This window comes from Lactuca serriola, chromosome 8 (genome assembly GCF_051521515.1).
Source record: "Lactuca serriola cultivar US96UC23 chromosome 8, Lser_US96UC23_V15, whole genome shotgun sequence".
In the NCBI taxonomy this organism is placed as follows: domain Eukaryota; kingdom Viridiplantae; phylum Streptophyta; class Magnoliopsida; order Asterales; family Asteraceae; genus Lactuca; species Lactuca serriola.
The window spans coordinates 82,634,934-82,662,518 of record NC_136415.1 but is presented as its reverse complement, the minus strand read 5'-3'; the positions used below and the strand labels follow the sequence as shown (position 1 = coordinate 82,662,518).

Genomic DNA, 27,585 nt, shown 5'->3' with positions numbered 1-27,585 from the left:
ATACCAAATAAAAAGAACACATGCCATAACGCGTTATGGTATGTCATATCACGTCTTGCCACACGACACGCCTATCATTAACATTATAAGGCTTTTCATAACGATAAAATTGCGCCTCACGTTTTGATGGACCTACACTGATTTTAAATAACAATATTTTTATTGTGCATACCCTAAAAAATTATAATAAAAACATGCTTTATAATTTTTTTTTTAATCTCGTACTTTTTTTCATTAAACTGAAAGTTCAATTAAAATCGCCTGAAATCTTGTCACAACTTACAATACAGAGACACAAAATATAGTTAATTAAAATCATTTTGTTACTTTATTGTAATGATAATTTCCTATACTGCTTGATTTTAACAAATAGGATCATTCATTCATTATTTACAGAACACACCACATTTCTTCAAAATTCTGACGTTTTTTTTATTCTGAAGAACTTCATTTCAGTATCCAATGTCTTCTCTCCACTTTGTTCTCTTCTTCTTATTCTTCTACCATTTCAATATCGTTAATTCATCTACAGCTTTTGTGGCTCCTATCGATAGAGACGAATCGACGGAACTCTACACCATCTCGATTTTCTTCAAATCACCTCTTCAATCGACCGATTTGCTCCTCGATCTCGGTGGTAAATTCAGCTGGATCGATTGCACTCCCGGATTATACACATCCAGAAGCCACCATTACATCCACTGCGGCACCCGTCTCTGTAATTCTCTCGCCTCCCTAGCTTGCTCCAATTGTTTCCGACCGTCGGGTCCTGGTTGCCACAACAACTCTTGCGGTTTATTCCCGGAGAATCCTGTGATTCGAGACAGTATTTTAGCACAGGCACTCATCGACTCCCTTGCTTTGACCACCACCGACGGCCGTTCCACCGGTCAACTAGGTGTCGTCCCTAATTTCGTGCTTTCTTGCTCCGATGCCTCTTTGCTTCGGGGGTTACCTGAGGGGGTGTCCGGTTCAGCCGGTTTAGGACGGTCTAATTTCTCGCTCCCGGCGCAGGTTAGTCTCCTTATCCCCTTCCGATGTCCCATCTATTCGAATTGATATATAGCAATTAGCATCTACAATTGGCAATTTCAGTCCCTATACTTATGTGGATTTGCACTCTGACTCCTACCTAGTTTTTTAATACATTAATACGGATATTTTTTAATTTTATTTTAGTTGAGGACAAAATAGAGAGTTGAAATTTGAAAAGTAAGAAAATAAGGTATGACTGATAAAACAAGAAAGTATTGATTCTCGTGCTACACTTGATTATTTGACTACAAAAGCAAACGAAATAATAGTAGATTATCAAAATCACTGTATTTAATTAATGTCTTTTGACGCATTAATTAATTTTGTTGAAAATAGTGAACAGACATATATCGATAAATGCATATATAACTGAATTGTTATAAACTTATATAACGTACGAGACTGCGATATAATATTTAATAAAAGCTTGTGCATCTTATGATTTTGGTCGAAATTTTTTAATTTCTTCAATGCTACTACTTGTATGAGTTGTAGATAAAATTTTATAGGTACATGCTGTCTTTAACGATTGTTACAAGATATTTGATAAATATTTAACAATACTTTAAAAGATATATATTTTATACTTTTAATAATAAAATAAGGTATAAGGTGAGAGGATATTTAATTTCTCTAAATAAAATAAAAGTTATATAGAGCATTACAAATTAATGAAATGACAACCTTTTTTTTTTTTTCATTAAATTTTTTGCCGCCATGTCTATCTGGATTTTGCATGCATAAAGTCTGTTTATTTCGTATATTGAATAAACCGTATATTAACCAAAGGGTTTTATAGCCCAGCGGTATCAGGTGGTGTCCTCCCTCTTTGAGGTCGAGGGTTCAAGTCCTGTCGTGGACATAGGTGGAATAGGTGTTGTTAACTTAGGAGTAGATTAGATTTGCCCGTTCAAAAAAAATAAAAATAAATAATAAATAATAAATAAACCGTATATTAAATGATCATTTACACCTTACTATCAAAAAAGTCAACATTATTTATTAATTTCATAGAAAAAAAAACAGAATACCTAAAACAATCAACAACATTTATTATTATTTTTTTTAGAGAAATTAAATATTCTCCTAACTTTTATTCCTATAAATCCTTCTACTTATTTAAATAATGACATGTGTCATATTAGTATCCTAAAATATTTTTAAATTTCATTAAATGAACATTAAATGTTACACATGTCACCATTTAATTGGGTAGGATGATATGTAGAAAGAAAAAGTAGGAGGATATTTGATTTCTCTTTTTTTTTAATAAGTTATGGATAGTGTCTTAATACATTTCTCTTAACTAAATCAACAATATTCATTGTCTTTCTTTTTTTAACGGCTAAATTACGTTGTGGCGCAGGTTAGTAGCGTTTACGCTTCACCCTATTTGTTTGCGTTATGCCTTCCCAGTTCGTCAAGTACATCCTCCGGTTCAGCTTTCTTCAACACCGGCGGTCCGTACTATTTCTCTCCCGGAATTGACCTTTCCAGTCATCTTGTTTACACACCACTCATTCTAAACCCTATCGGATTCACCGTAATTACCTACTACCGCCATCCTTCCGACGAGTACTTCATCGGAGTCACCTCAATCAACGTCAACGGCAACCCGGTGGAAGTCGACAACAAGCTCTTGACAATCAACGACAACGGTTTCGGTGGAACCAGATTGAGCACCGTCACTCCTTACACTATATTAGAGACCTCGATTTACAACGCGTTCATCGAACGATTCATAAACGAATCGGCCACAATCGGTCTCACTGTAACGGATCCGGTGAGTCCGTTCGATGTGTGTTATCCAGTGAGTGAAGTTTCTAGCACACGGTTAGGGCCTGCGTTTCCGACTATCGATTTTGTGATGCATAGCGAAGATGTCTTTTGGAGGATGTTTGGAGTGAATTCAATGGTGAGAGTTGCAGGTGAAGATGAAGATGGAGATCTGTGGTGCTTGGGGTTTGTTGACGGTGGTGAGAATCCGAGGAGTTCTGTGGTGATCGGAGGGCATCAAATGGAGGATAACTTGTTGCAATTTGATTTGGTGTCGCAGAGATTAGGGTTCAGCTCCTCGGTTTTGGTGCATAATACTGATTGTGCTAGCTTCAACTTTACTGATGATCCTGGTTTGTGACGAATCCCCTCTGATATTAGTTCTGACTAGAATTTTTGTTAAAACTTCTGTAAACTTTTTTTTGTTGATCGTTCAAGTTTGACTGTGGTCGTTTAAATCGGTTTGACTTGCTTAACATTTTGCCAAATAAAATACATTGCAATCGATAAATGCAATTCAAATGAACTTGTTATGAATGTGTTAAAAAACCGTTACCTCGAATTTGTCAAGATTATAAGCTAATCTAGTTCCTTATCTTTGGAATCATTAATCAACGATGTATGTCATTCCATTTAGGTTATCCGTTATACACACCAATAATCACTATAGTGGTGGGTGTCACATCAACACCACATTTTCTACCACTAACTATGGGATACCTACCACTAAGGGTGAACATGGTGCGGTTTGGTACGGTTTTAGGGCCAAACCGAACCGCAAAACGCAAGGTGCGGTTTTTGAATTCTAGAAACAGTTGGGTGCGGTTTTGCAGTTTTTTAGTTGGGTTTCGATTTGTACAAGTTCGGTGTCGGTTTTAAACCGAGTCAAACATATGGTACGGTTTTTTATGTTCACCGATACGATTTTTTTTAACCGTAGTGTTCATGTGAAGATTTATGATTGTATGACATGTTGTCATTTCGTTTCCTTACATTTAGAAACTGTAATTTTGAGTATTTTATGTTGTTTATTTGATCACTTCATTTGCAACTTATATTTCCAAGCTCATTTTTTTTTAATTCAATTTGTGTTTAGAAGTTACAAGCTTGCAACTTGTAGCCCACATATTGTTTATACATTACATATAATTATTAAGTTAAAAACACAAAGTGACAAACTCACATATTAAACCGAATACCTAATTACTAATTACCGTTAAGTTCAATAATATGTATAATTGTATAATATAAATTAGTGATTTATTTTATTGTTAATAAGATTGTGGTGTGGTTCGATTTTAAGATAAAAATCGCACCGTACCAATAAATTCGGTTTTTCAAAAAAAAAAAATGCACCATTGGTTTTTGCGTTTGTTCGGTTTTTCGATTATGGTTTATGTGACATCCCAAAATTTTGGTAAAAGACTATGAACGGTCAAGTTCACAGTAAATCTCTTTGTAGTTTGAATCATTGAGTTTTCGTGCATCTAAAATAAAATAAATGAGTTATTTCAACTATTATAAGATACCAGATTGTATTTTACTTTCAAATGTGTAAATTGATAAACCAATCAAACAGCTCAAACTGCAACCATAAGAATGCGTGTGAAAAACTGAAAATCTGTGTTAAGCAGTTGTGAGCAATATAAACATTTTAGTCTCGTAGTACATGTTTCCCTAATTCCGAAAATATAAAGAACGTCTAAAACGGAGTTCGTATGCAAAAGATACGACCGTTTTAATAATCCAAAACCAGTATAATACTGATTTCTTAAAAACTACTAAAAACGTTTCTATCAATTGATGAACTTGCACACCTCAAATAGAGATTCCGAAAGCATTTTTGGACTCAGGCTATAACCTAATATTTAATTTCATATTTGAAATATTTTTGAATAAAAATATTTATAAAAGTAAAAAATCAAACATTTTCAGATTTATTAATCACGTAACCTTGAACTATTGACTTCAATATAATTTTAATTATTGGTAATGTATCCCGAAATAATTATATATAAATATATAAATCCAATCCGGTTGATAAACAATATTTCTAAAATTCATGCATGTATTTATATTCATATTCATATGTAAGAAAAACAGATTTTTATAATAATTAAAGAAGTAATTGGTTATGATTTTTTTTATAAAGTATACATCATGCATGGCAAAAACAAAAAAAAAATATCAAGTATAATCGATAATATTGTAACAAAATTATTATACACAAGTATATATATAAGTCTTATAGGGCTTCCAAAGACTAATATCAATCATGTAAAATAAATTTTAGCTCCCATCTACTTGCAGTTGCAATACTCGATTTTCCTTAGATATATCATATACATATATATCCAACCAATAATATGTATATAAACGCACTACATGTAAATATAATTGTTTTCAAGAATTTTCCTATGAAATATTATACAACTAAATCCCAAATAAATCTGATTGTGTAGAAGTATGTTTCTACATTACAACACACAAAGGAAAGAGTCAATTACACACAAAGGAAACGTGTGTTTCCTTCTCAAAATTATCAATGGATCACCAATGAGTTAACATCCAGTTTTCCTGCACTTTTTCTTCAACCTTAGAGAACACTCAAACTTAACCAAACTCAAATTAAATAAAACCACACGTAAAGATTTATGTTTCTCCTGTTTGTCCTTCAATGGATGCCAGGAACACGTCCAAGAGGGAACAACCCTCTTTCAATCCTTCTTCTTTCCCCCACTGAATTCACATCAACACCCAAACACCTCAATATTTCCTTTCATTCTGCATCGATTCCAGTCAAGAACACAAGAACACTTTTTGTGTATTCCAGCACACAAAAGAACAGAAGGTCTCCCTTCTTTCTTCCTTCTCTTTTCTGCCAAATGAATCAACCAAACACTCCATGAGATCATTGTGTTGATCTATTTTCTTTTCCTGTCAAACCAAAACATCCATTTTTGTACGCCCATCGATCCACTGTAAAACATCAAACACACAAATAGTTACTCATTCAACAATTTTCTATCAAAATAATCAAGAACAAACATCCCAAATACCCCCATCGATTTCAATCCACAACAGAAAAGAGAAAAAGAACTTTCTTTTACCTGTTAGCCACCGTCGACTGTTGCTGTTGTGGGTTGTTTCCGGTCTACTGCAGCCAGAGAAGAGGAAGGAAGCGGTGATGCTACCTCCGATCGCTCCTACCTGGTCTTCACTGGGTTTTTCTGCCCCGATGGTTGCCCTCCTTACGATCTGATAAGAAATACCACAAACATCCCCACTAATGGTCATTTTCCCTTCTTGTTTCTCCCATCTCGATCAGTCAAGGATCGAGGATATGATTTCCCCTCAAAACATGACTACTGGCGACGAAGGAAAGGAAAGAAGAGCGCATCGGAGATGTTGTTCTTAAGATCCGATATGTAGTAGATTTGCGTCATTAATTGTTGTTGTCCCCTTTTTCCTTGGAAAAGTAATGCAACTTTTCCTTTTTTTCTTACACAAGAGTTATCCCTAGACATGACTCTATCAATTATGCCTTCATCGAGTTCAGAGAAAAATGGTCGGTTTCCTGTCATATGATCACACACCCAGTTTTCTAAGTACCACACATCATTTTCTTGTGAATAATATCGAGACAACACCACATTTTCTTTGTTTAGGAACACGGTTTCATGTAAGAACACAGTTTTATCATTATCCTTGATTTCATTAAAATTTGACTCTTGTAGCTTTTGAATTCGATCAGGAAATTGAGAGACAAAATGTCTTGGTTTATCACACCGGTAACAAATCACCTTGGAACGGTCTTTCTTATGCTTTTCCTTTCGCATTGTTTCTGCTGTAGATATCGATGCATCCTTGAAATTTGAAGTCTTTTTGTTCGAATTTCCTCGTCCTTTGTTGTTTGATCCCTTCCACTGACCCTTCATATTGTCTTGATTTTTCTAGTTTGATCCTGCATGATCATTCTTTGAAAAAAGTAATTTCGACTGATTGTTATCATCTTCTTTTGTTCACTCTTCATAAGCTTTTAATCGTCCCACAACATCTTCAATCTAGTGGTTTTAAGATTGAGAACTTGTTTAAGTGAAGCAATTATGTGTATGAACTTGGTTTGATGTAGGATTTTAAGAAACATATTCATAAGTTTTGTTTCCTCGATTGTTTCTCCCAACGTTGCTAAATTCGAAGCTACTCCGGACAACTTCCTGACATATTCATCAATTGATTCAGACTCCGTCATCTTGAGCCTATAGAATTAAGATATTAAGGCCTGTAAACGGGCTTCTATCACCCGATTTGCTCATACATGTCTCACCTTTATTACGTCCTAAAGGTCTTTGGAGGATTCTTGATCATCAATTTGCATGATCAAGTCTTCCGGCATCTCTTGATATAATAATCCCAATGCCAAGTCGTCCTTCGCAAGCATTCTCTTCTGATCATGGATCAATCATGCTCCATGCCTTGTGCATTCGCAAGACTACCATCATCCTCATCTCCCACACAATGTAATTTGTGGACGTTAGCATGGGGCAGTCTAATGAGGTTCTCCCGACCTCTTTGTCCCTCGATGAAGGTGAACCATATTAGCTTCCATCGTCTCCCATGTTGACCAACTTGCTTAACATGTAAGATAGGAAGTGAGGATCTTAACCTGGAGATAGCTCTGATATCAATTCAAGATAAAAAAAAAAAGATCAAAACAATAAAAACACAAACATCAACCAGAATAAATCTTCAATTTTATTGAGAAAATCACTCAAAACTCAATGACACATGATTGTGTTAATCATACATTCTAGGAACTCGGTATGTCTATATAGTATACCCTATCAACTTATAGAATTAGAAAAGGAAACTAACTTTCCTAAAGTATGGCCAATCCAACTTGCTTGTGCTCTACTCAACTTGAAGCTCTTTGTGTCCTACTTGACTTAGGAATTCCAACAAAATATATGGGTTTATTTCTACAAAGAAAAGTCAATAATATTTGAATCGTTTAAAGCATTCAAGTCAAGAGTCGAAAAACAAAATAATCATGTCATTGAATCTTTGAGACCAAACTGTGGTGGGAATACAACTCACACTATTTTTCAAATTTTCTTGAAAGAAAATGGTATTCACTCCCCAACAGAGTGTGGTGGCAGAAAAAAAACACAAAACAATCATGGAAATAACGAGAAGTATGCTTAAAAGAAAAAAATTATCTAATATTAGTTTCTCGGATATAGTTACTTGTGCATCGTATTTATTAAATTGTGTTCATACGCGTATTCTATCTGGTGTCGCTCCTTAAGAAGTTTGAAGTGAGATCAAACCATGAGTTTCTCGGATATAGTTACTTGTGCATCATATTGGATGATTGGTTTATGCACATACTCATTATCAAAAGGGAGGAAATCTAGATGAACGAAAAAGCTGTATTTGTTGGATACATTGAGTAGTTTAAAGCATTTAAGTTATATAAGCCAATCAACATGAATGTCATTATCAGTTAGACGTAAGGTTTGGCGAAGAGTTGACATGGACATGACCTAATGGAGAAGACATAAGGCACGATGATATTACAATCAATGATAATGGCAAGAACAAGTAAATGTTACTCAATCTACTATGGCATCCATACCACTATCTTTTAACAGTTCGTTGTCATCATCTACCACAGATGAACAGAACTCATCAATTTTTATCGAGACACCACCAAGAAAAACAAGAACTTTGCGAGACATGTTGAAATGCATACAAATTTTGAACTTTGATGTTGTGGGAATGCACACAAAGATTGAACCAAAGGTATAAGCCCAATTGATGCTCCATATCATTCCGAAAACACCATATTTCTCTTGATGCGCAACGTAAAAATTTTCAATATCATTGTGTGTAGTTTTGCATAAATATATATCATCGTAAAGTTTGATAACCTGCTCACAAATTTTATACAAACTTTTCAACAGAAGGGGGCTGATTATGAAAAACTTGAAAATCATAGAGACAATTTTGAAACAAATCAAAAACTTCGACTAAAATTATAATAGGGAAAATGACTTGATAGGGTAAGTTACTTTTTGAAATGTACACATTTAGTCCTTATTCTTTTTTTTTTGTAAATTAAACCCTTATACTTTATTAATATGTACACATTTGGTCCTTTTGACCGGATTCTATAAGTTTTGCTGATGTGGAAACACATGTGGCACTAAAAACAACTGCATAACAATTAATTAGCTTAGCCACTCCTTATAAACGAATGTTAACATCCAAAATCAGGAGGGATCACGTTTTTGTCGTAGAAGAAGAAAGAAGATGTCGAGTGGCTCAAGAATCTCCACAGGTTCAAGCAATCACAGAGTAGATAAGGAAGTCCTAATTGTATACTCCCTACAAGAATTCATACCTCCAAGACCAAAGATAACCCTGGAAAGAAATTCCGAGTGTGCCCTAACTCATTGGTAAATACCTAAATTGATTTTATTTGTCAAATCGCATCAATTTTCTTTTTCTTACCTTCTATGTTGTTGATTTTATTACTACAAAAACCAGGGAAAAAGTGTAAAGTTTGGGAATGGATTGATGAAGAACCTGAGAATATGAAGCCTGATATGTGCATAATTAGTTAATTATTTAGTATACATTTTTATTCCTTTTTAACTAATTATGTGAATAATATGGACAAAAGGTACTTAATATTGTTTAAATTTTGTTTTCAGTCCAAAAGATATGCTTGGGAGTGAAAGGGAGCAAGGGAAAGCAATTAAAGACCAAAGAATGAAGATTGAGGAACAAAAGTCCATCTACTCGGCGAGTACACGCGCCTACTCGGCGAGTCCAACTGAATATTCCAGAAGATAGCCACGACTCCTGATCTAAGACGGATAACAACGAGTCTACTCGGCGAGTTGGGTCTGCTACTCGCCGAGTACCCCCTGTTTTGAGATATCTATAAAAATCGAACCTTTATCCGAGGGGAACACACTTTTGGCGATTTTGGAAGATCCTTCTGCGATTGAGAGCACTGGAAGACGCTGAGGAATTCTAATCTCCAACCTTTCGAAGAATTGAAGCAACTAGGTTAATCATTCCACTTAACTTTAGGATTTGATGATGTCTAATCTAGTTAAACTTGTTTTTGTGTGTGATTTTACTGCAACTATGAACTAATTTCGTTTTTGTTTCTGTTTGGGGAATACCAAGGAACTCCTATGGTTTAATTCTTAGTTTTGATTAATTGTTTATTGGTGATCTATTAAATTAAGTTTGTTAAAGACCCTTATGCATTAATCATGATTATTTTCTGTTAATTGGAAGACAATTAAGCTGCATGAACATCTCTTAGTTGTTAACATCATATGTCTATGTGAACACCAATTCATATGCTTAGGAATAATGATTATGAAACTAAGATTAATAAGACAATAATTAGATTAATGTGTGAGCTTGTTTGAGAAACCATCAACAAGAGGTTAATTGATTTACTAAATTGATTCACCACTACAAATCTTATTTAATCCAAATCATTAATCTAGGGAATTAATTAGTTTAAACATTTGATCACCGCTTAAATTAGTTAATTGTCTAAGGGCTAGGAGTAATGAACATTAACATAACCACTTTAATTGGTAGCCAATAACAATTAATCTATCATAAATACAAATAACCATAGGAGTGAATTGGTTGAACCTAAATAGAAACATATTTATCAAATTTGGTGAATAAGTTGTTTGTTTTAGTCATTTAGTTAATTAAGTGTTGCCTAAGTTTCTAGACTTGCAAAACTAGAAGAAAAACCTTTTACTTTCATTAGTTGTTTTAGTTAAAATTAGTTGTTAGTTTAATTTTCCGTTCCCTGAGTTCGACACCTTACTTACTAAACTATACCACTAAAAGACAGGTTGTGTGCTAAATATATTAATAAAAGTAGGGAATAAAACAAGTGCATTTTACACACATCAAGTTTTTGGCGCCGTTGCCGGGGAACGGTACTAAATAATTAATCTAATACCTAATTTTTTCGATCCTTTGTGTGAGTTTACTTGCATAAAGTTACTTTATTACAGTTTAGTAGTCAGTAATTAGGTCTTAGCAGCTATTTTAGTTTTTAATATTTAGTTATAATTTTTTCAAAAACACACTGTTACTCGCCGAGTGCAGTCGCATATACTCGGCGAGTACAAGCGTAATCAGCAGTCAATTTTTGATTATTTTTAGTACGATTTTTTTGTTCTTTTTACGCTTTTATTCTGTTTATTTCAGGACTTTCATGACCAGAGGATCAAACACCCCGCTGGTATCCCCATTTGAAGATCCTGAAACCGCATTGAAAAGAAACAAGGGAAAGGACGTGGAGAGTTCAAGTACACCAAAGAAGTTACCCTTGTCCAAATTGAAGACTGTTTTTGGGAAAAAGAAGAGCAGCAAATCAGGAGCATCCAGCGCTTCCTTAGTAATCGACGAACCGGCTAAGGAGGATATCGAGTACGAGACCGAGGAAGAAGAGGACCCGACATACGAGCACGAAACCGAGTCCGAGGAAGAGTTAGCTGTCACAATGGCTAACATTGATGAAATCCCCATGGGAGAATGGAAGAAGAGGATGCGAGACGACACTGGCCCGGGACTTGTGCAACCCGCAATTCCCGCGACTGCTACCTTCGAGCTAAAGGGTCATATCCTAGCTTTACTTAAGGAAATACCTTTTTATGGAAAAGACCATGAAGATGCCTACAAACATTTGGATGAAGTCAATGATGTAGCTGATTACTTCAATGTTCCAAATGTGCCCCGCGAGACTCAACTACTTCGTATGCTTCCGGTGACATTCAAAGGTGCTGCAAAAGACTGGCTTAAGTCACTTCCCCCCGGATCAGTCACCACTTGGGCCAAGATGAAAGAAGAATTCATTGATCACTTTTGCCCACCTTCCAAGATAGCCAAGTTGAAGAAGGCCATTGCTAACTTTGAACAACAAGCTGGAGAGTCGCTATATGAAGCATGGGAGAGGTACAAGAGCTTACTAAGAAACTGCCCACACCATGACCTAAACAGCCAGCAAGAAGTATCCATCTTCTATGATGGAGTCAATGTCACAACCAGGCAACTACTAGACTCGCAAGGCCCGCTCACAAAGAAGCCACCCCCGGTGATTAAAGAATTAATTGAAGAATTCTCTAAACACTCTAGAGAATACCACAACCCTAGGCATGATGTCACTAGGGGAGCCGCTTATGCAGCTACTGAAGACTTATCCGCAGTCATGGCTATGCTAAAAACAATGGATAGTGATTCATTCACTATCCCCCATGAAGATGAGCCGGCGATTCCGGAGGAGCCGGGGAGGCGGGTTAGACAACGTAGCGAACGGGTACAAGAAGACCCATCGGTTATTCCAGTGGAGGAGGATAATGATGGGTGGAATCAATTAGAGTACCGCCGCTATCTAGATGACATTGGGCAAGGGGTAAACTACAATAACCAATCTTTGGAATATCTTTTTCAACAAATGAATATCAACCCAAGGCCCGGTCCCGGATACCCATATATCATGAATTGGGAGGAGCGGATGAGGAGGAGAGCCGGAGAAGGAGGAAGTGGCACATGAGGCGCTGATATGGAGGATGAATGATGAAGAATTGTTTTCTTTTATGTTTGTTTTTATGATGATGTTTTAATTATGTTTTGGACAAATGTTAAAACACTTGGATGATGTTTGTTTTGGGTGGTTTGATTATTAGTATCACTTTTAGTTGTACAATTTTTTTTTCAAGAAAGAAGATTAGGAGGCATGCTAAGTTGAGGGTCACAAAAGGGAATTAAGAGATTTTCAAGAAAAAATGGAGTGTTGTTCTTAGGGTCGAGTCCGTGCGAGTTGAGAGTAATGGAGTGTGCTATTATTGAAGGAATTAGAAGAGAGGGTCAGTTTGCATTTCCAAACCAGAGTCGAATGGAGCATCAGTTAGTAATTTTGAAACTGACAGTTCTACTCGCCGAGTGCACAAAAACTACTCGGCGAGTACCTGAGTTACTGCACGACATTGTTTTGATATGAGATCTACTCGCCGAGTCCACGATACTACTCGCCGAGTAGGCTGCCAATTTTCGAATTCCAGAACTGCTTTGGGCACTTTCACTGCTACATTTACCTACTTTTTGGGAGGAATTGTCTCTGGAGATATTCTAAAGAAGCTTGTTCCTTTAAATTTTCGAGTTGTAAACCACACGAGATTTGACACCCAAGGCATGGATGCGCTGTTCACATGCCAAAGTCGGCTGAAGTTGGAAACCTTACATGAAGAGTATCAACCTATCGACTGCTACCCCAGGGGAGTTTGTTCCAATTCCCTCTTTATTCTTTTTTTATGTTTTTATCATATATAATATGCAATGAGGGCATTGCATAAAATAAGTGTGGGGTGGGGGGTTGGTCACATAAATAGAAAATTTAGAATCTTAATTTAGGCTAATTTTAAAAAAATTTGTTGCATACCAAAAATGTTGCTTAGGACTTAATTTAGAAAATTTTGGTAAAAGTAAAATTAAGATTCCATGTTAGAATTATGTTGACAATTGCATGAAAACCCAAATGTTTAGTTGAGCCTATATACGTTCTAGTGCATTTGTGGCTTTCTTATTCCAGTGAAATCATGGGACAAAAACACGACCCTGCTCAGCCCGAGAGATGCAATATGTTTAGCAGCCTAAACCTGAAATGTATCCAGGAAGATTGTTATCGTTAGCCAATAAAGGTTGAGATTGAGCGCCCCTGCTTAAGCATGTAGGGATTTGAGTGAAAAAAAAGTGAGTTACATGTTAAAAAAAAAGAGAGAATTACAAGAAAAGTTGAGGAATTTTTGGAGCATCAAAGTTAAGTATGAAATTAGAAGATCAAAATTCCAAAGATTCAAAAAGTTGAAGATACCAAAAATCAAACAACAAGGTGGTGAATTCAAAGAGATCAAAGATCAAATTACCAAAGAAGAAATGAATTCAAAAGAGCTCCATAGTGGTATAAAAAAGTTGTAATTCTAGATTATGTATGCTTGGGTTGCTCAATTAAAAACACCTTGAGGGTAAGAGGTTTTCTACGGATGGATTCGGAGGGTTGCATAAAATGAGCATAGTTCGGGATGAGTGGGCAAGTGTTTATGAGGATTGTGAGTATTTGGAGTATGGGAGGTCCTTAGGAAAATTTTTTAGACACAAATGCATGCGTTGCGGTCTTGGCATAATGGTTGGGTTAGATTGGAGTTGTCATATGTGATTTTAATATGTTTAAAATTTAGTTTTGCTTGGGGGCAAGCAAAAGTCAAGTGTGGGGTATTTTGATATGTGCATAATTAGTTAATTATTTAGTATACATTTTTATTCATTTTTAACTAATTATGTGAATAATATGGACAAAAGGTACTTAATATTGTTTAAATTTTGTTTTCAGTCCAAAAGTGTCACACCCCCAAACCAGAACGGCGGAAACGTTCTGTAACGTCTGTGTTTCCGGGCTTGCCATTTTTAGCAATGTAATAGTCTAGGTTAACCTTTGTAACCTGTTTTGAAATAATAAAGATTGTATTATTTGAGTATTATGTGTTTTGTGCTTAATTGCTTAATTATGTGGTTTGATTAATTAAGAATAAAAATAAGCGTCAAAATTTAAGTGTAAAATAAACTTAATATCTTTGAATAATGTTGTAGTAGTTGGAACGAGGTTTCCGAATATATATAGAACGCCCAAATCTGACTTCGTATGAAGAAGTTATGATTTATCGAAGTTTCGGCTTAGCGGTGTGCAGCTCGAAATACTCGATTTGAGATCGAGCGGTTTTTAGCCGAAGCAATCTAAACGAGGATCGAAGGTCTCGTTGTTGGTATCGAAGCGATAAAAAGTTAGGCGAGAACGGACGTCAAACGAAAAAGTTATGAATTTATAACGAAGTTTTTCTGTCGCGGCCTATTAAAAATAAATAATAAAAATAAAGTCGAAATTAGCCGACGGAGTCTAAACGAAAGTTGTAGAGCGTAGTCTCACCTTCGCGTGGATATAAAGAACATCGAAAACGGAGTTCGTATGAAGAAGATATGAATTTCCGAAGTTTATTAAATAAATTTTATTTATTTTTAATCTTTTAATCCGGCATTATCCGAAGACGAGTCACCAGTCCGATCTGACGTACGCCCCGCGTACTCCGAAGAGTGTCGACATTTCGGATGACGCATGCAGTGACAATTTCGGAAGTAGTACGCGCTGCGTACTGCAGTACGCCCCGCGTACTCCGAGGCTCCAGCCTCCTATAAATAGGAACCGAAGGCAGCCGAGTCTTTTGCCAATTTCCTTTCTTCTCTCTCCCGTTTTGCATCGTTTTGCGTGCCAAAAATACCCCGAAGCCCCGGTATCATACTCGAGCCCCAAGGCGAGTCCCGAGATCCCAAAGATCCCGAGAAGTGCGGTTCCCGAGCCGAAGCTCTGCCCGCGAGAAGTTCGATTTTTGTGAAGATCTTCCAGATCTGCTGAGGATTACTACTTCTGCAAGTCGTAGTGCTGTCCGATCATCTTCTGATCAAGTGAGTGTATACTATCTTTCATAAACACGATAATAATACAAGTTTGGTTCGAGTGTACTAAGTATATTGTTGTTTATAAGTGTGAGTGTGTGGTTACCTTCTTCTAACACATAAATATTAAGTATTTTCTATAAAATACGTGCTATGTGTATGGTATATTGCGGTTATATGTGTGAATGTATATTCACTCTCTTCTATCTCATAGATATGATTTATTCTCTATGAGATATGTGTTATGTGTGTATGTGCCTCATCTGTTATGTGGAATATGTGTTGATTAAAGCATGCTATGCAGGTTTTTAAACTATGTATAAAAATGTATATTTTTATCTACTAATATGTTGGGTAGAACATGGGTAGATAGTTGGTGTGTAATAAACAGATGAGAGGCCTCGTTGTTGTTTGATTTAGTCATCTAGCGGAGTTTAGATGACGACCACTGGCTATTCTAGACAGTCTTGTGGAAACACTAGCAGGCTCGCCACCTGTAGGTGTTAATGAACTCGGGTGTTCATTTGCTGTACTCCATCCCCCTCATGGTTGCCTTATTTGACTTATATTGCTGAGGTACCCCCGAAGCATGTGTTGTCGCCCCGATGAAATATTCTTAGACTAGGTCCCTTGTGTTAGTTGTTTTAGGGACATAAAGTGAGAATAACGGGAATGGGTAATTGGGTTATTGTTGGTTGGTGAAAATTAAATATGATTATTTATTGTGGGTTGAAAACCCTATATGCTCACCAAGCTCCCAAGCCTGACCCACTCAGTTTTATTTGTATTACAGGAAGTGGCGCGAGGGCATGAGATGGATGAACCATCAGTTGTTTTGTTTACAAGTCTGTATATGTATATATTTGTTGAATGACTTGTAATGTTATCGTTTATGCTTATTGGTCTGTATCGGAACATGACACCCCGAGTTTTGATTATATAATGAAAAATACATTTCTTTTATGCTTTGGTAAACATTGTTTTATCATGTTTTGTTTTTGGGAACAAATTCCGCAACTCTTTCAAATCAAAAGGATTTACTCTGAAAATATTTTTTTAGCATAAATGAAAAACGGTCTTTTCTGGCCGAGATTTTGGGGATGTCACACGTTCGGGGGCGGAGGACGTCATATTCAGTATCATAACAGTTCATAGAAAGGAAAGTACGCACCACAATATATATTAAAGTTTCCAAAATGTTTACATAATTGTATTCTTTACATGTTCGAAAGATAAATACATAAACATCCTTCAAAAGAAGTAATTAACGTCAGCACGTTAATCCCCAAAAGTTGATTTCCAAATTTGCTTAGCGGTTCCCTGAGAATACAAGTTATTTCAAAGAAAAAGTGTCAACAATTAAGTTGGTGAGTTCATGAGTAGTGTTTTGAGAAAATGTACGCCATTCGAAAGTTCGTGTATGTTTTCCAGAAAACGCAGTATTTCAAATGTAAAGAGTTATGATTCGTTGTGTTGAAAATGAATGTATTAGATCCAGAAAATCCCGTATTTTCCCTAATAGTTGAGATATGAATTGTTGTGTTTTCCAAGGAAAACCCTTATTTTCTTATAAAAGTATGAAATGCATATGAATGTTCGTGTTATAAGTTGTAAATAATTGCACCAGGAAAATCCCTTATTTTCCTATTAGTTGTTTGGTTTATATACAGGAAAAACCCTTATTTTCCTAACATAACTGGCAGTCTCTAAGACCGAAAATCGCAAGCAACCGACGTGCTTAAAAGTTGTGTCATAGTTTTATATAATAAAGCTATACGAAGATCGCACTTGTTAGATGAAGAATAGTTTTAATAGCTACTCGTTCATAAAAGCATAATACCATAATAATTGTATATCCGGTGAGTTTTATAACCATACTAAACATAATATGCCTGTAGCGACGTTCTTCAAGCGTCGTAGCGTTATGACAAACTGTCACCCCAAAGGACGGACTGTAGCTAACAGTCAGGGCATGGGATCATGACTTCCTGTATAGATCTATACACATTTGACACGTTCTCCGAACGGGAGACTCTGGTTATAGACAGGACTTGAAGCGGTACCTTTTAGCAAAAAGGTATGATTTGAAGATGTACACGTCTCACGGATTCTCAACTAAGTCTGTATTAAAGTAGTAGTTTTGTATGCAAAGTTTATCCTTTTTCACAATGTTTGACAAAGCATAAATCATAAGTTCTTTAAATGCATAAAATGATTTAGTAAAGAATGATACCCTTGATATGATGTATTTGTATGTAAACGTATAAATAAAACATTATTTCTATTTATAAAACATATTGTATCCCAAGAGGGTAAAGCTGTGTTGTGAGGTGTTTTGCATGATAATAACTTCATAAGATAGTTAAAACAACAGTATGAAAAGTATATCAAAAGATCGATGTTTCACACGATTTTAGTCGTGTGTTTACTTGTATTCTCCCCCTAAAAGAGTATAAAAAGTATTTAAAAACGTATTTAAAGTGTGTTTGCAGGGGTATGAACTCACTTGAAAGTTTGAAGATAGCGAGATGGAAAACCGGGCAGAGTTTCGTCTCGGGAAACGGATTTTTCTCGGGATTCTCGGGAATCTCGGGAGTAATATCGACATTCGGGACTTGAGCAAAATGATCAAGGCTTCGAGTAGTGCAGGCATGGAAAACGAGGCAAGATCGTGAGAGAAATGAGCAAGTTTCCCCGGAACCCTCGCATTCCTTTTATAGGGGTGCTGAACCGCCTCGATACACTGGGCGTACGGGGGTACGTGGGGCGTACTGGGGCGTCATCGCTTACGTACTTCGGATGGGAGGGCATAGAGGAGTAGGGGCGACGTGGATGAACCGGAGCCTAGCATCCGAGTACGCTGGGCGTACGAGGGTATGCGGGGCATACGAAGGATCGGACCGCTGACTCGTTCTTCTGATAATACCGGGAGTTTATATTTAAATTTATATTTATTTTAAATAAACTTCTAAAATTCATATCTCCTTCATACGAACTCCGTTTTCAACGTTCTTTATATCCACGCGTAGGTGAGACTATGCTCTATAACTTTCATTTAGACTCCATTGGCAAATTATGAAATTATTTTTATTATTTATTTATAAAATATCGTGATTAAGGAATTTCTTTAAAAATTCATAACTTCTTTATCTGACGTCGGTTTTCGCCAGACTTTTTACCGCTGAAATACCATTGTCGAGACCTTCGATTCTCGTTTAGGTCATTCCGGCCAAAAGTCGCTCGATCTCCGATTCGAGTTTTTAGCTGACTGCTGCTATGCCGAACTTGGAAAAATCATAACTTAAGCATACGAAGTCGAAATTGGGCGCTCTTTTTATGTACGAACACGGTTTAATGGTATCTATGACTTTCATTTAGACACCTAAGGTCAAAAAGTGTTTTATTGAAACTTTGCGTTTTTACGTAAATTCGTATTGCCGGTTTTTGTCGGAAGACTTAGAATGGTCATAACTTCTTCGTTATAACTCGGATTTTAGTGTTCTTTATATGTATGAAAACCTTGTTACAATATCTACCACTTAGTATACTTAATTAGGGTTTTATAAAAGTTTAAATTTTGATCTGAATTTTACTGTTGTTACAAAAAGATATGCTTGGGAGTGAAAGGGAGCAAGGGAAAGCAATTAAAGACCAAAGAATGAAGATTGAGGAACAAAAGTCCATCTACTCGGCGAGTACACGCGCCTACTCGGCGAGTCCAGCTGAATATTCCAGAAGATAGCCACGACTCCTGATCTAAGACGGATAACAACGAGTCTACTCGGCGAGTTGGGTCTGCTACTCGCCGAGTACCCCCTGTTTTGAGATATCTATAAAAATCGAACCTTTATCCGAGGGGAACACACTTTTGGCGATTTTGGAAGATCCTTCTGCGATTGAGAGCACTGGAAGACGCTGAGGAATTCTAATCTCCAACCTTTCGAAGAATTGAAGCAACTAGGTTAATCATTCCACTTAACTTTAGGATTTGATGATGTCTAATCTAGTTAAACTTGTTTTTGTGTGTGATTTTACTGCAACTATGAACTAATTTCGTTTTTGTTTCTGTTTGGGGAATACCAAGGAACTCCTATGGTTTAATTCTTAGTTTTGATTAATTGTTTATTGGTGATCTATTAAATTAAGTTTGTTAAAGACCCTTATGCATTAATCATGATTATTTTCTGTTAATTGGAAGACAATTAAGCTGCATGAACATCTCTTAGTTGTTAACATCATATGTCTATGTGAACACCAATTCATATGCTTAGGAATAATGATTATGAAACTAAGATTAATAAGACAATAATTAGATTAATGTGTGAGCTTGTTTGAGAAACCATCAACAAGAGGTTAATTGATTTACTAAATTGATTCACCACTACAAATCTTATTTAATCCAAATCATTAATCTAGGGAATTAATTAGTTTAAACATTTGATCACCGCTTAAATTAGTTAATTGTCTAAGGGCTAGGAGTAATGAACATTAACCTAACCACTTTAATTGGTAGCCAATAACAATTAATCTATCATAAATACAAATAACCATAGGAGTGAATTGGTTGAACCTAAATAGAAACATATTTATCAAATTTGGTGAATAAGTTGTTTGTTTTAGTCATTTAGTTAATTAAGTGTTGCCTAAGTTTCTAGACTTGCAAAACTAGAAGAAAAACCTTTTACTTTCATTAGTTGTTTTAGTTAAAATTAGTTGTTAGTTTAATTTTCCGTTCCCTGAGTTCGACACCTTACTTACTAAACTATACCACTAAAAGACAGGTTCACTGCCTTTGTGTGCTAAATATATTAATAAAAGTAGGGAATAAAACAAGTGCATTTTACACACATCAAAGCCCATTGCAGAAGAACCTCTTTCAGATGTTGCAGATTATCTTATACAAGTTTTAGAGGATGTGACATCTGTTAGAAAAGAAGCGAAACAGTTGAAGATTATGGTTTGTGTACTGATTCTGCTGGTCATTGTTAAGGTTATGTTTTGGGGTTGAAGATATGCTTCTGGAGGTTTTAGGGGATGTTGATGTAATAGACTTGTTGTGTAATTCTTGTTTATGTAATGGATGTTGATGTACTTTATGTTTATGTAATGGATGTTGATGTACTTTATGTTTATGTAATGGTAAAGTTTATTGCTATTATGTATGGATGTTGATGTAATTAAGTCAGTCAAATGGAGGTAAAACCAAGACAAATTACAAGAAATATTCTTTTATAAACAATTGGATGTAAAGACAAATAAAAGTGGTTGACAAAAGGCATCAATCCATTTAATAATTACAAAAGATAAGCCCACCAGTAGGGGTAATACAGTAATTTAGTTCAAAATATTCGATAAGTACATCAAAAGTAAACAACTAGTAGGGGTAATATAGTAATTAAGTTCAAAAGATTACCCTACACTACAAAATATATATCACATGAATTACCCCACTACACCAAAACCTACTTACTCTAAGGTCACATGTTTGTCATATGTTTCTACCCATTGCTGATAGGAGCTCCCCTCTACAAACACCCTTAAGAAAGCAACCATCAACCCCAATTACCTTTCTGCATCCATCTAACCACCCATCCACAACAACTTTAAAGCTAACATAAAACCTATCAAACACCACAGTATTATCAGGTTGTTGCTCCAAGAACACCTCAACATGTGAACCTGGATTAGCCCTTCTGATTTCAGCTGCATAATCCCACAATTTGGAATAATGTTCTTTCAAACTTCCCTCAACTTCAGACAATGCTAACTTTTTTGCATTCCTACACTGCCCAACACTCACATTAATGTTGTATCTCTTAGATACTAGGGCTTTCATTTTCCTCAAACCCAGTTTAGGACTCTCCAAAACATCATTCACAAATTGTTTCCTTATCCACTTATATGTTAAAATTGACCCAAGTTTGAATGCCCTAAAACACTTGTGCTTTGTTATAAGAGACTTAATCTGAAAAGTGTGTTTCTCTTTCATCCAGGAAACATACAATCTAAAAGGGCATGTTGGATTCTTTCCTTTACAACACCTAACTAGCAACTTACTCTTGTCATTCTTTTCATCCCACAACTCATAACCATTTGCTACAGCATAACAACTAAGAGAGTATTTAAGTTTAACAGTAGTAGAGTATTTCATACCTAATTGAGGCTTCATCTCATTCCATTCCTGAGTATGATCATGTCTTGGGTAGATAGGTCGTATTGCATTATGATCTTCTTCAACCAAGTCATCATTCTGTATTGGAAAAAGTTTGTTGAGGAATTGTACTTGTGTATATAGTTACTAGACTTATCCAAGTGGGAGACTGTTGGATTAGTGTCTAAGGCTGTAACTATATCCGGTTGTGCATGGTCCTTTTGGGTTGCCTTCACCATAGCAACTTGATAGGATGATTTAATAAGAGAGAGTAAATATTATTAATATATTATGGGAATAATATAATGAATAATATATTGTTATTTGATTAATATAAGTCATAGAATTAATTAGAATTAATTTGGTGACTTAAAGAGATTAATTAAATAAAGGGGTATAAACTGTCAATTGTTTGATAGTTAAACTTTAGACTGTAAATCCATTAGGATATGGTTTGGACGGATTATAAGAGCTTTGGGATAGCTAAAATCGTCCATATGCTTATCTAGGAATGGATTTGGATAGCCTTAAGAGAAGATTATCTGATAGGGACTTATCTGTAATCCTTAAGGAGTCTACAAGTATAAATAGACCCCATGGCTGATGGAATTCGTGAATAAGCCTAAAGTAAGGAACCTCTAGTCGAATTCCTCCCCTCTCCTCTCTCCTAAATCATCCTCCTTGCTATTGGTGTTTGTAAGCCATCAGAGGAGTGACATTTGTGACTTTAGAAGCTCCAAGACCTCAAGATCAACAAGGAACTCAAAGGTATGGTTCTAGATCTATTTCAATGTTGTTATTTAGCCTAATTAGTTATTAGAAGTCTTGGATTCAAAGCATGTTTATTAGAAAGCCTAGATCCGAGCATTAGGGTTTTGCATGCGCACATAGGAAAGTTCTTATGGCTAAAACCCATCAATTTTTCCACTATAATATTCGATAAGCTACACGAGGAAATTGATACAAATCTATCCCAACTCAAAATACTAAAATAGGTTCTAAACCAAATTTTTGTTTTTGAAATCTTAAAAGATTTTTTTATTTATAAAATTAAAATAAAATGGTCATTAGACTAATAATTAAAAAGAGTTAGATGGTAGTGAAATTGAAATTAGCACACATTGTCTTGTGCTGCAAAAGTGAAGAACTAAACCCTAATCTTTTTGCCCCTAAATCAAATTGCAGCAAATTGTCCTCCAATTGATGCCCTCCGATCACCATTGACGAAGTCGGTCTAACACCTCCATCAACAATGGCTAAACACCATACGTCCACACCCTCCTCTACAATCCTCACCATCGAGTTCTTCCCCCAAACCGTCCAAATTACATCATTCTGCATCACCAGGTCAATTGCAGGTACGTTTGGCCCCAAATGGGTCTCTAAGACATCGTCTGCTTCGTAACATATCTTGAATGGCTTGATAGGATTGGTTGATTTCAACTTCACTATAGATGATTCGTTCGTGAATGCCTCGATGAAAGCAGTGAAGATTGATCTCTCTAACACGGTGTATGGATTCGTTGTGCTGATCTTTGTCCCACCGTTGCCGTTTTTATCGAATGAAAGAAGTTTCTGGTTGATTACTATCGGTTTACCGTTGACGTTGATTGACTTAACTCCGATGAAATAAGGATCTTCGTAGCGTTTGGTGTTGGTTTTTCTGGTGGTGATTGCGACAGGGTATGAGAAGATTGGTGTGTAGTTTAGATGCTCGGAGACGTCAATTCCCGGCAAGAAATAGTAAGGTTTGATCAGGTCGAAGAACGCGACGCCGGGAGCCGACGGCGAGCCGGAAAGGCACAGTGCAAACACCGACGAGGCTCCGGCGGTGCTAACCTGAGCTGGGAGTGAAAACTTGGAAAACCCGAAACCTGCTAAACCGGTAACCTCTTTTTTAGCATGACCTTGCAGTAACCGTGACGACTCGTCGGAGCAAGTGAAAACGAAGTCATGGAACACGCCGAGTTGACCCGGGTTCCGCCCGTCGGTGGTCGGTAAAGCGAGCGAGTCAACATGGGCGAACGAGTTGTGAGGTAGAATGACACAACCACCAGGAACCACTGTCTTCCCGGTGTTGATATCGCAGTTGGATTGGAGGGAGTGGCAAAGAGAGGAGTTGCAAGGAACGGGGTGAAAAGTGGTGGATGTGTAGTTACGGGTACAGTCTACGGCGTTGAAGGTGGCGCCGACGTGAAGCAGCAAATCGGTGGGTTGCAGAGGGGTTTTGAGGTGAAGCTTTAGTATGTAAAACGGAGTCGTCTGGACATGACGTTTTGTTATTGGAGCAACAAAAGCTGAAAATGAAGGAGAGATGAAAAGAAAAGCGAAGAAGATGGAGAGAGCCATTGTTTGGGTGTTTGATTGCAGCAAATTGAGGAAGTGAATCGGTTAGATATACTATTATTTATTGGGTGAGGATGATGAATGACAGTGGTTGGACGGCGGCGAAGGGCAATTAAGGTGGGATGCCGAGGGAACATAAAGGATTATGGTGACGGCAGAATTGCGGCCACCTTTGGAATTTCCCGGGAACCACCGTATGTTTGGTTGGGCATTCCAAAATTTGATAATTTGATTACGTCGACCTTACTAATTATAGAATAAATTACAAATTGGGACCATGAGGTTTGCATATTTTGTTTTTTAGGTCCAAAAAGAATTTTGTTTTGTAATTTCAGTCCTTCACGGTTTTTCTTTTCCTATTTGACCAACACATATAGTTTCAGACTTTCGATATCTTAAACCCCTGTCAAATGATTTTTTGGCCTTACTTTCTAGCATGTGACCAGGGGTGGGCATGTTGAGCGACCGTCCAATGCCTCGTCAAATCTTGGGGCCCTTCAAATAATGATTAGCATATATATGTATATATTTTTTAGCTAATATAAAGTAAATAGCGCCGAACAAATTAAATAAAAGCATATGTAGTTGATTTGGATGAAACGCTACATTGACTATATTACACGTCGAGTTTAAACCTTGATTTGGCCATTGTTTTTTACTTTGTTTTTTTATATATTTTACTTGTAATGTATTCTGTTTGTTTCGTACTTGTAATTTGGTTAAGGGGCAAACAATTATCATCTCTGTATTTTTTCCCTCCCTTTAATATTAGTATTATTGCTATTAATTAAAACAAGAAAAGATTCCCCGGCGTTGCCGGGGTTGGAAGGTATTAGTTTGTAAAGTAAAGTAGCATGTTGGTTGCTTTTTGTCCGTTAATGTGAGGATAATTTGTCTTTTCATGTAGTAGGGACTGAATTTGTCACCATGGGTAAACCATATGGACCATTTATGTAATTTTGGCGGTGGTGGTGGTGGTGGTGATGGTAGATGGTGGGTGGGTTTATGGTATTGGGTGGGTATTTTTTAATAAGTAAAACATTAATTTAAAACCAAAAAGAAAATGTTAAATCTGGTAAACCACAGGGACCAATCGTGTAATTTTGTCTAACAATAATAATAATAATGATGAGGGACCATTTCTGTCAAAATACCAAATACTAATAATATGTAATAAAAGGTGAGGGTTATGAAAAATTCAAACTAAAATGAAAGGGTTGTTTGTGAACTAAAGCATAAAAACGAAGGGTGTTGGAGGAAAAAAAATGTCACTTTAATCTTAAAATCTTTCATAAATTTATATATATATATATATATATATATATATATATATATATATATATATATATATATATATATATATATATATATATTAGTTTTGGCTATTAGTTTGATTTCTAGGTTTTATTCAACTAAGTACTTTTGTTAATTTGAGTTTTAGAGTCCAATTAAATATGATTTAAAATTTCTTTTTTACTGAAAATTTGTAACTTAGTGTACATAAATATGTATATCTTCTACAGACTTTGCAATTGGAAACTTTATTTATTAATTTGTACTAATCGTAGATCTTGAAACGAACTGCACGTCACTAAAGTAAGTATTATTGCATAAAGAGTGTTATTGTATTAACCTTTTAATTTAATAAAAATTTCCGAGATGCCGTATTTCATTAACAAAAAAAATCGTTACGAGGGCCTCGTTTTTTATTTTGCCTCGGGCCTCAAATCAGTTTGGACCGGCCCTGCACGTGACAATTACATATATATAACATAGTTATGGCAAGATAAATAAGAGTTCATAAAACTCATCATGTTATTATTAGAAATGGAAATAAATGCTTGTACCATGAATCCATGATGGCATGAGCTGCATGACATACATAACATGCATGCTACTTGGTCCAATATTATTAGCATTGTGATAGTTACTCTTAATTAATTATGGTTAGTTAGTGTGGCAGTTAATTAATCGAGGCTCTTATGTTTGTTAGGTGCATGTTAGTTAGCTTAGCGTAGTATAGTCATTATATATATATATACTTTGTACTGTGATTTCTAAAATCAATGAAGAAATAGAATTGATTTTTCTTTCTCCGATAATATGGTATCAGAGCGTAACATGTTCTCCCGCACCATTCATTCTTGATTTCGATTTTTCCAGCTTTAGTGATTTCATTGTTTCGAAATCATCTTTTCTTTTCTTGTTTGGTGATTTCATTTGTTTCGAAATCATTTCATATTTTTGATCTTCCTCTTCTTCGTCATTTGCGTTATCAATGACGGATGTTAATAATCCGAGACCAAACAATGGTGAGAATCAACAAATTTTGGTTGACGATACATATTACTTGCATCATTTAGATAATCTCGGTGCTATTTTGGTAACTCAAGTACTCACCGGAGATAATTAAGCATCCTGGTCCAGATCTATGACTATTGCCCGTAAAAAAACAAGCTTGAATTCGTTACCAGAGATCTTCCTCAACCTCCAATTATTGATGCTACTCGACGAAAGACGTGGATTCACAATCATAATATCGTCATCTCTTGGATTTTAAATTTAATTTTGAAAGAAATTTCAGCCTTTGTGATTTACTTAGCCACTGATTCTGCGATTTGGAAAGAATTAAAGGAACGTTTTTAGCAAAGTAGACCTCACATCTTTCAAATCAAACAAGACCTCGTGAATATTGTGCAAGGTGATGATTATGTGAGCACTTATTTCATAAAACTTAAGGTTCTTTGGGAAGAGCTATCAAATTTTGATGTACATTGTACTTGTGGATTATGTATATGTGGTGGAGCAAAGGAAGTCGAATATGCAATGTCGTTTCTTGTGAGGTTTGAACGACAAATATGCTCTAGTTCGAGGACTGATTCTTCTCATGGATCGAATTCTTGGCGTCAACAAAATCTTTTCTCTATTTATTCAACAAGAACGACAACATGAGATAAGTATTCTATCATCTTCTATTTCTCCTATTGCATTCAATGTTCAAAGTAACAATGTCAATTGTAATAAGAAGAATCGTAACAATTCTACAAAGAATCGTACTTCTCCAATTTGTGCACACTATAAGAAAACTGGTCACACCATTGAAAAGTGCTACAAGTTACATGGGGTTCCTTCTGGTTATCGTTCTAATCAGACTTACAATAACAATAATTCAAGTTCAAACTATCATGTTAATCTTTTGCTGCTGATTCTCAGTCTCAAGTCGATAAAGAAGAAGGGTAGAATATTACTAATCTCACCAATGAACAATGTCAGCAATTGATTGCCATGCTGATAGGACAACTTACTTCAGCAAATTCTGTTAATATCACTAATACCACGGAGTTAGGTATTCAATATGTTTATACACTCAATTTTGTTTATTATCAATCCAATATTTGGATTTTAGATACTGGAGCAACTCGCCATATCTGCAACAATAAAAATCTTTTCATTGATGTAAATGGCGTTTCATGAAAATAAAAGTAAGATTACTAAATCAGTTGTTAATTCAAGTTGAATTGATGGGAAATATTCAACTGAATGAACATATTTTGCTTGAAAATGTGTTAAATGTACCTAAATTTGAACTTAATTTGGTTTCAGTTTCTCAACTGACTACTAAAAGAGTTCTTAAGGCGTTTTTTTACCATGATTATGCCATTGTAAAAAAGATTTTGACCAAGAACCAGATTGGAAAAGCTAAAGTTCAAAGTGGACTTTAT

General features: G+C 35.8%; 2 protein-coding genes, 1 non-coding gene and 1 pseudogene across 3 annotated transcripts; 1 reads left to right on the top strand and 3 right to left on the bottom strand.

The window, feature by feature from the left end:
* Positions 1 to 242: 242 nt before the first annotated feature.
* On the top strand, positions 243 to 3,269 carry LOC145069621 (putative aspartic proteinase GIP1). Its single transcript, XM_079016572.1, has 2 exons — positions 243 to 1,014; positions 2,402 to 3,269. The coding sequence occupies exons 1-2, from the start codon at positions 463 to 465 to the stop codon at positions 3,170 to 3,172; spliced, it is 1,323 nt and encodes a 440-aa protein (XP_078872698.1). The 5' UTR covers positions 243 to 462; the 3' UTR covers positions 3,173 to 3,269.
* Positions 3,270 to 11,752: 8,483 nt separating this feature from the next.
* Positions 11,753 to 11,859, bottom strand: LOC145071532 (small nucleolar RNA R71). Its single transcript, XR_013690542.1, has one exon. It is a non-coding gene; the product is annotated as a small nucleolar RNA R71 (small nucleolar RNA).
* Positions 11,860 to 20,854: 8,995 nt separating this feature from the next.
* LOC145067110 (uncharacterized) lies at positions 20,855 to 21,535 on the bottom strand. The gene has a single exon (XM_079014318.1). It carries the CDS (start codon positions 21,533 to 21,535, stop codon positions 20,855 to 20,857), a length of 681 nt encoding a protein of 226 aa, XP_078870444.1.
* Positions 21,536 to 22,567: 1,032 nt separating this feature from the next.
* On the bottom strand, positions 22,568 to 24,077 carry LOC145071232 (putative aspartic proteinase GIP1 pseudogene; annotated as a pseudogene).
* Positions 24,078 to 27,585: the final 3,508 nt, after the last annotated feature.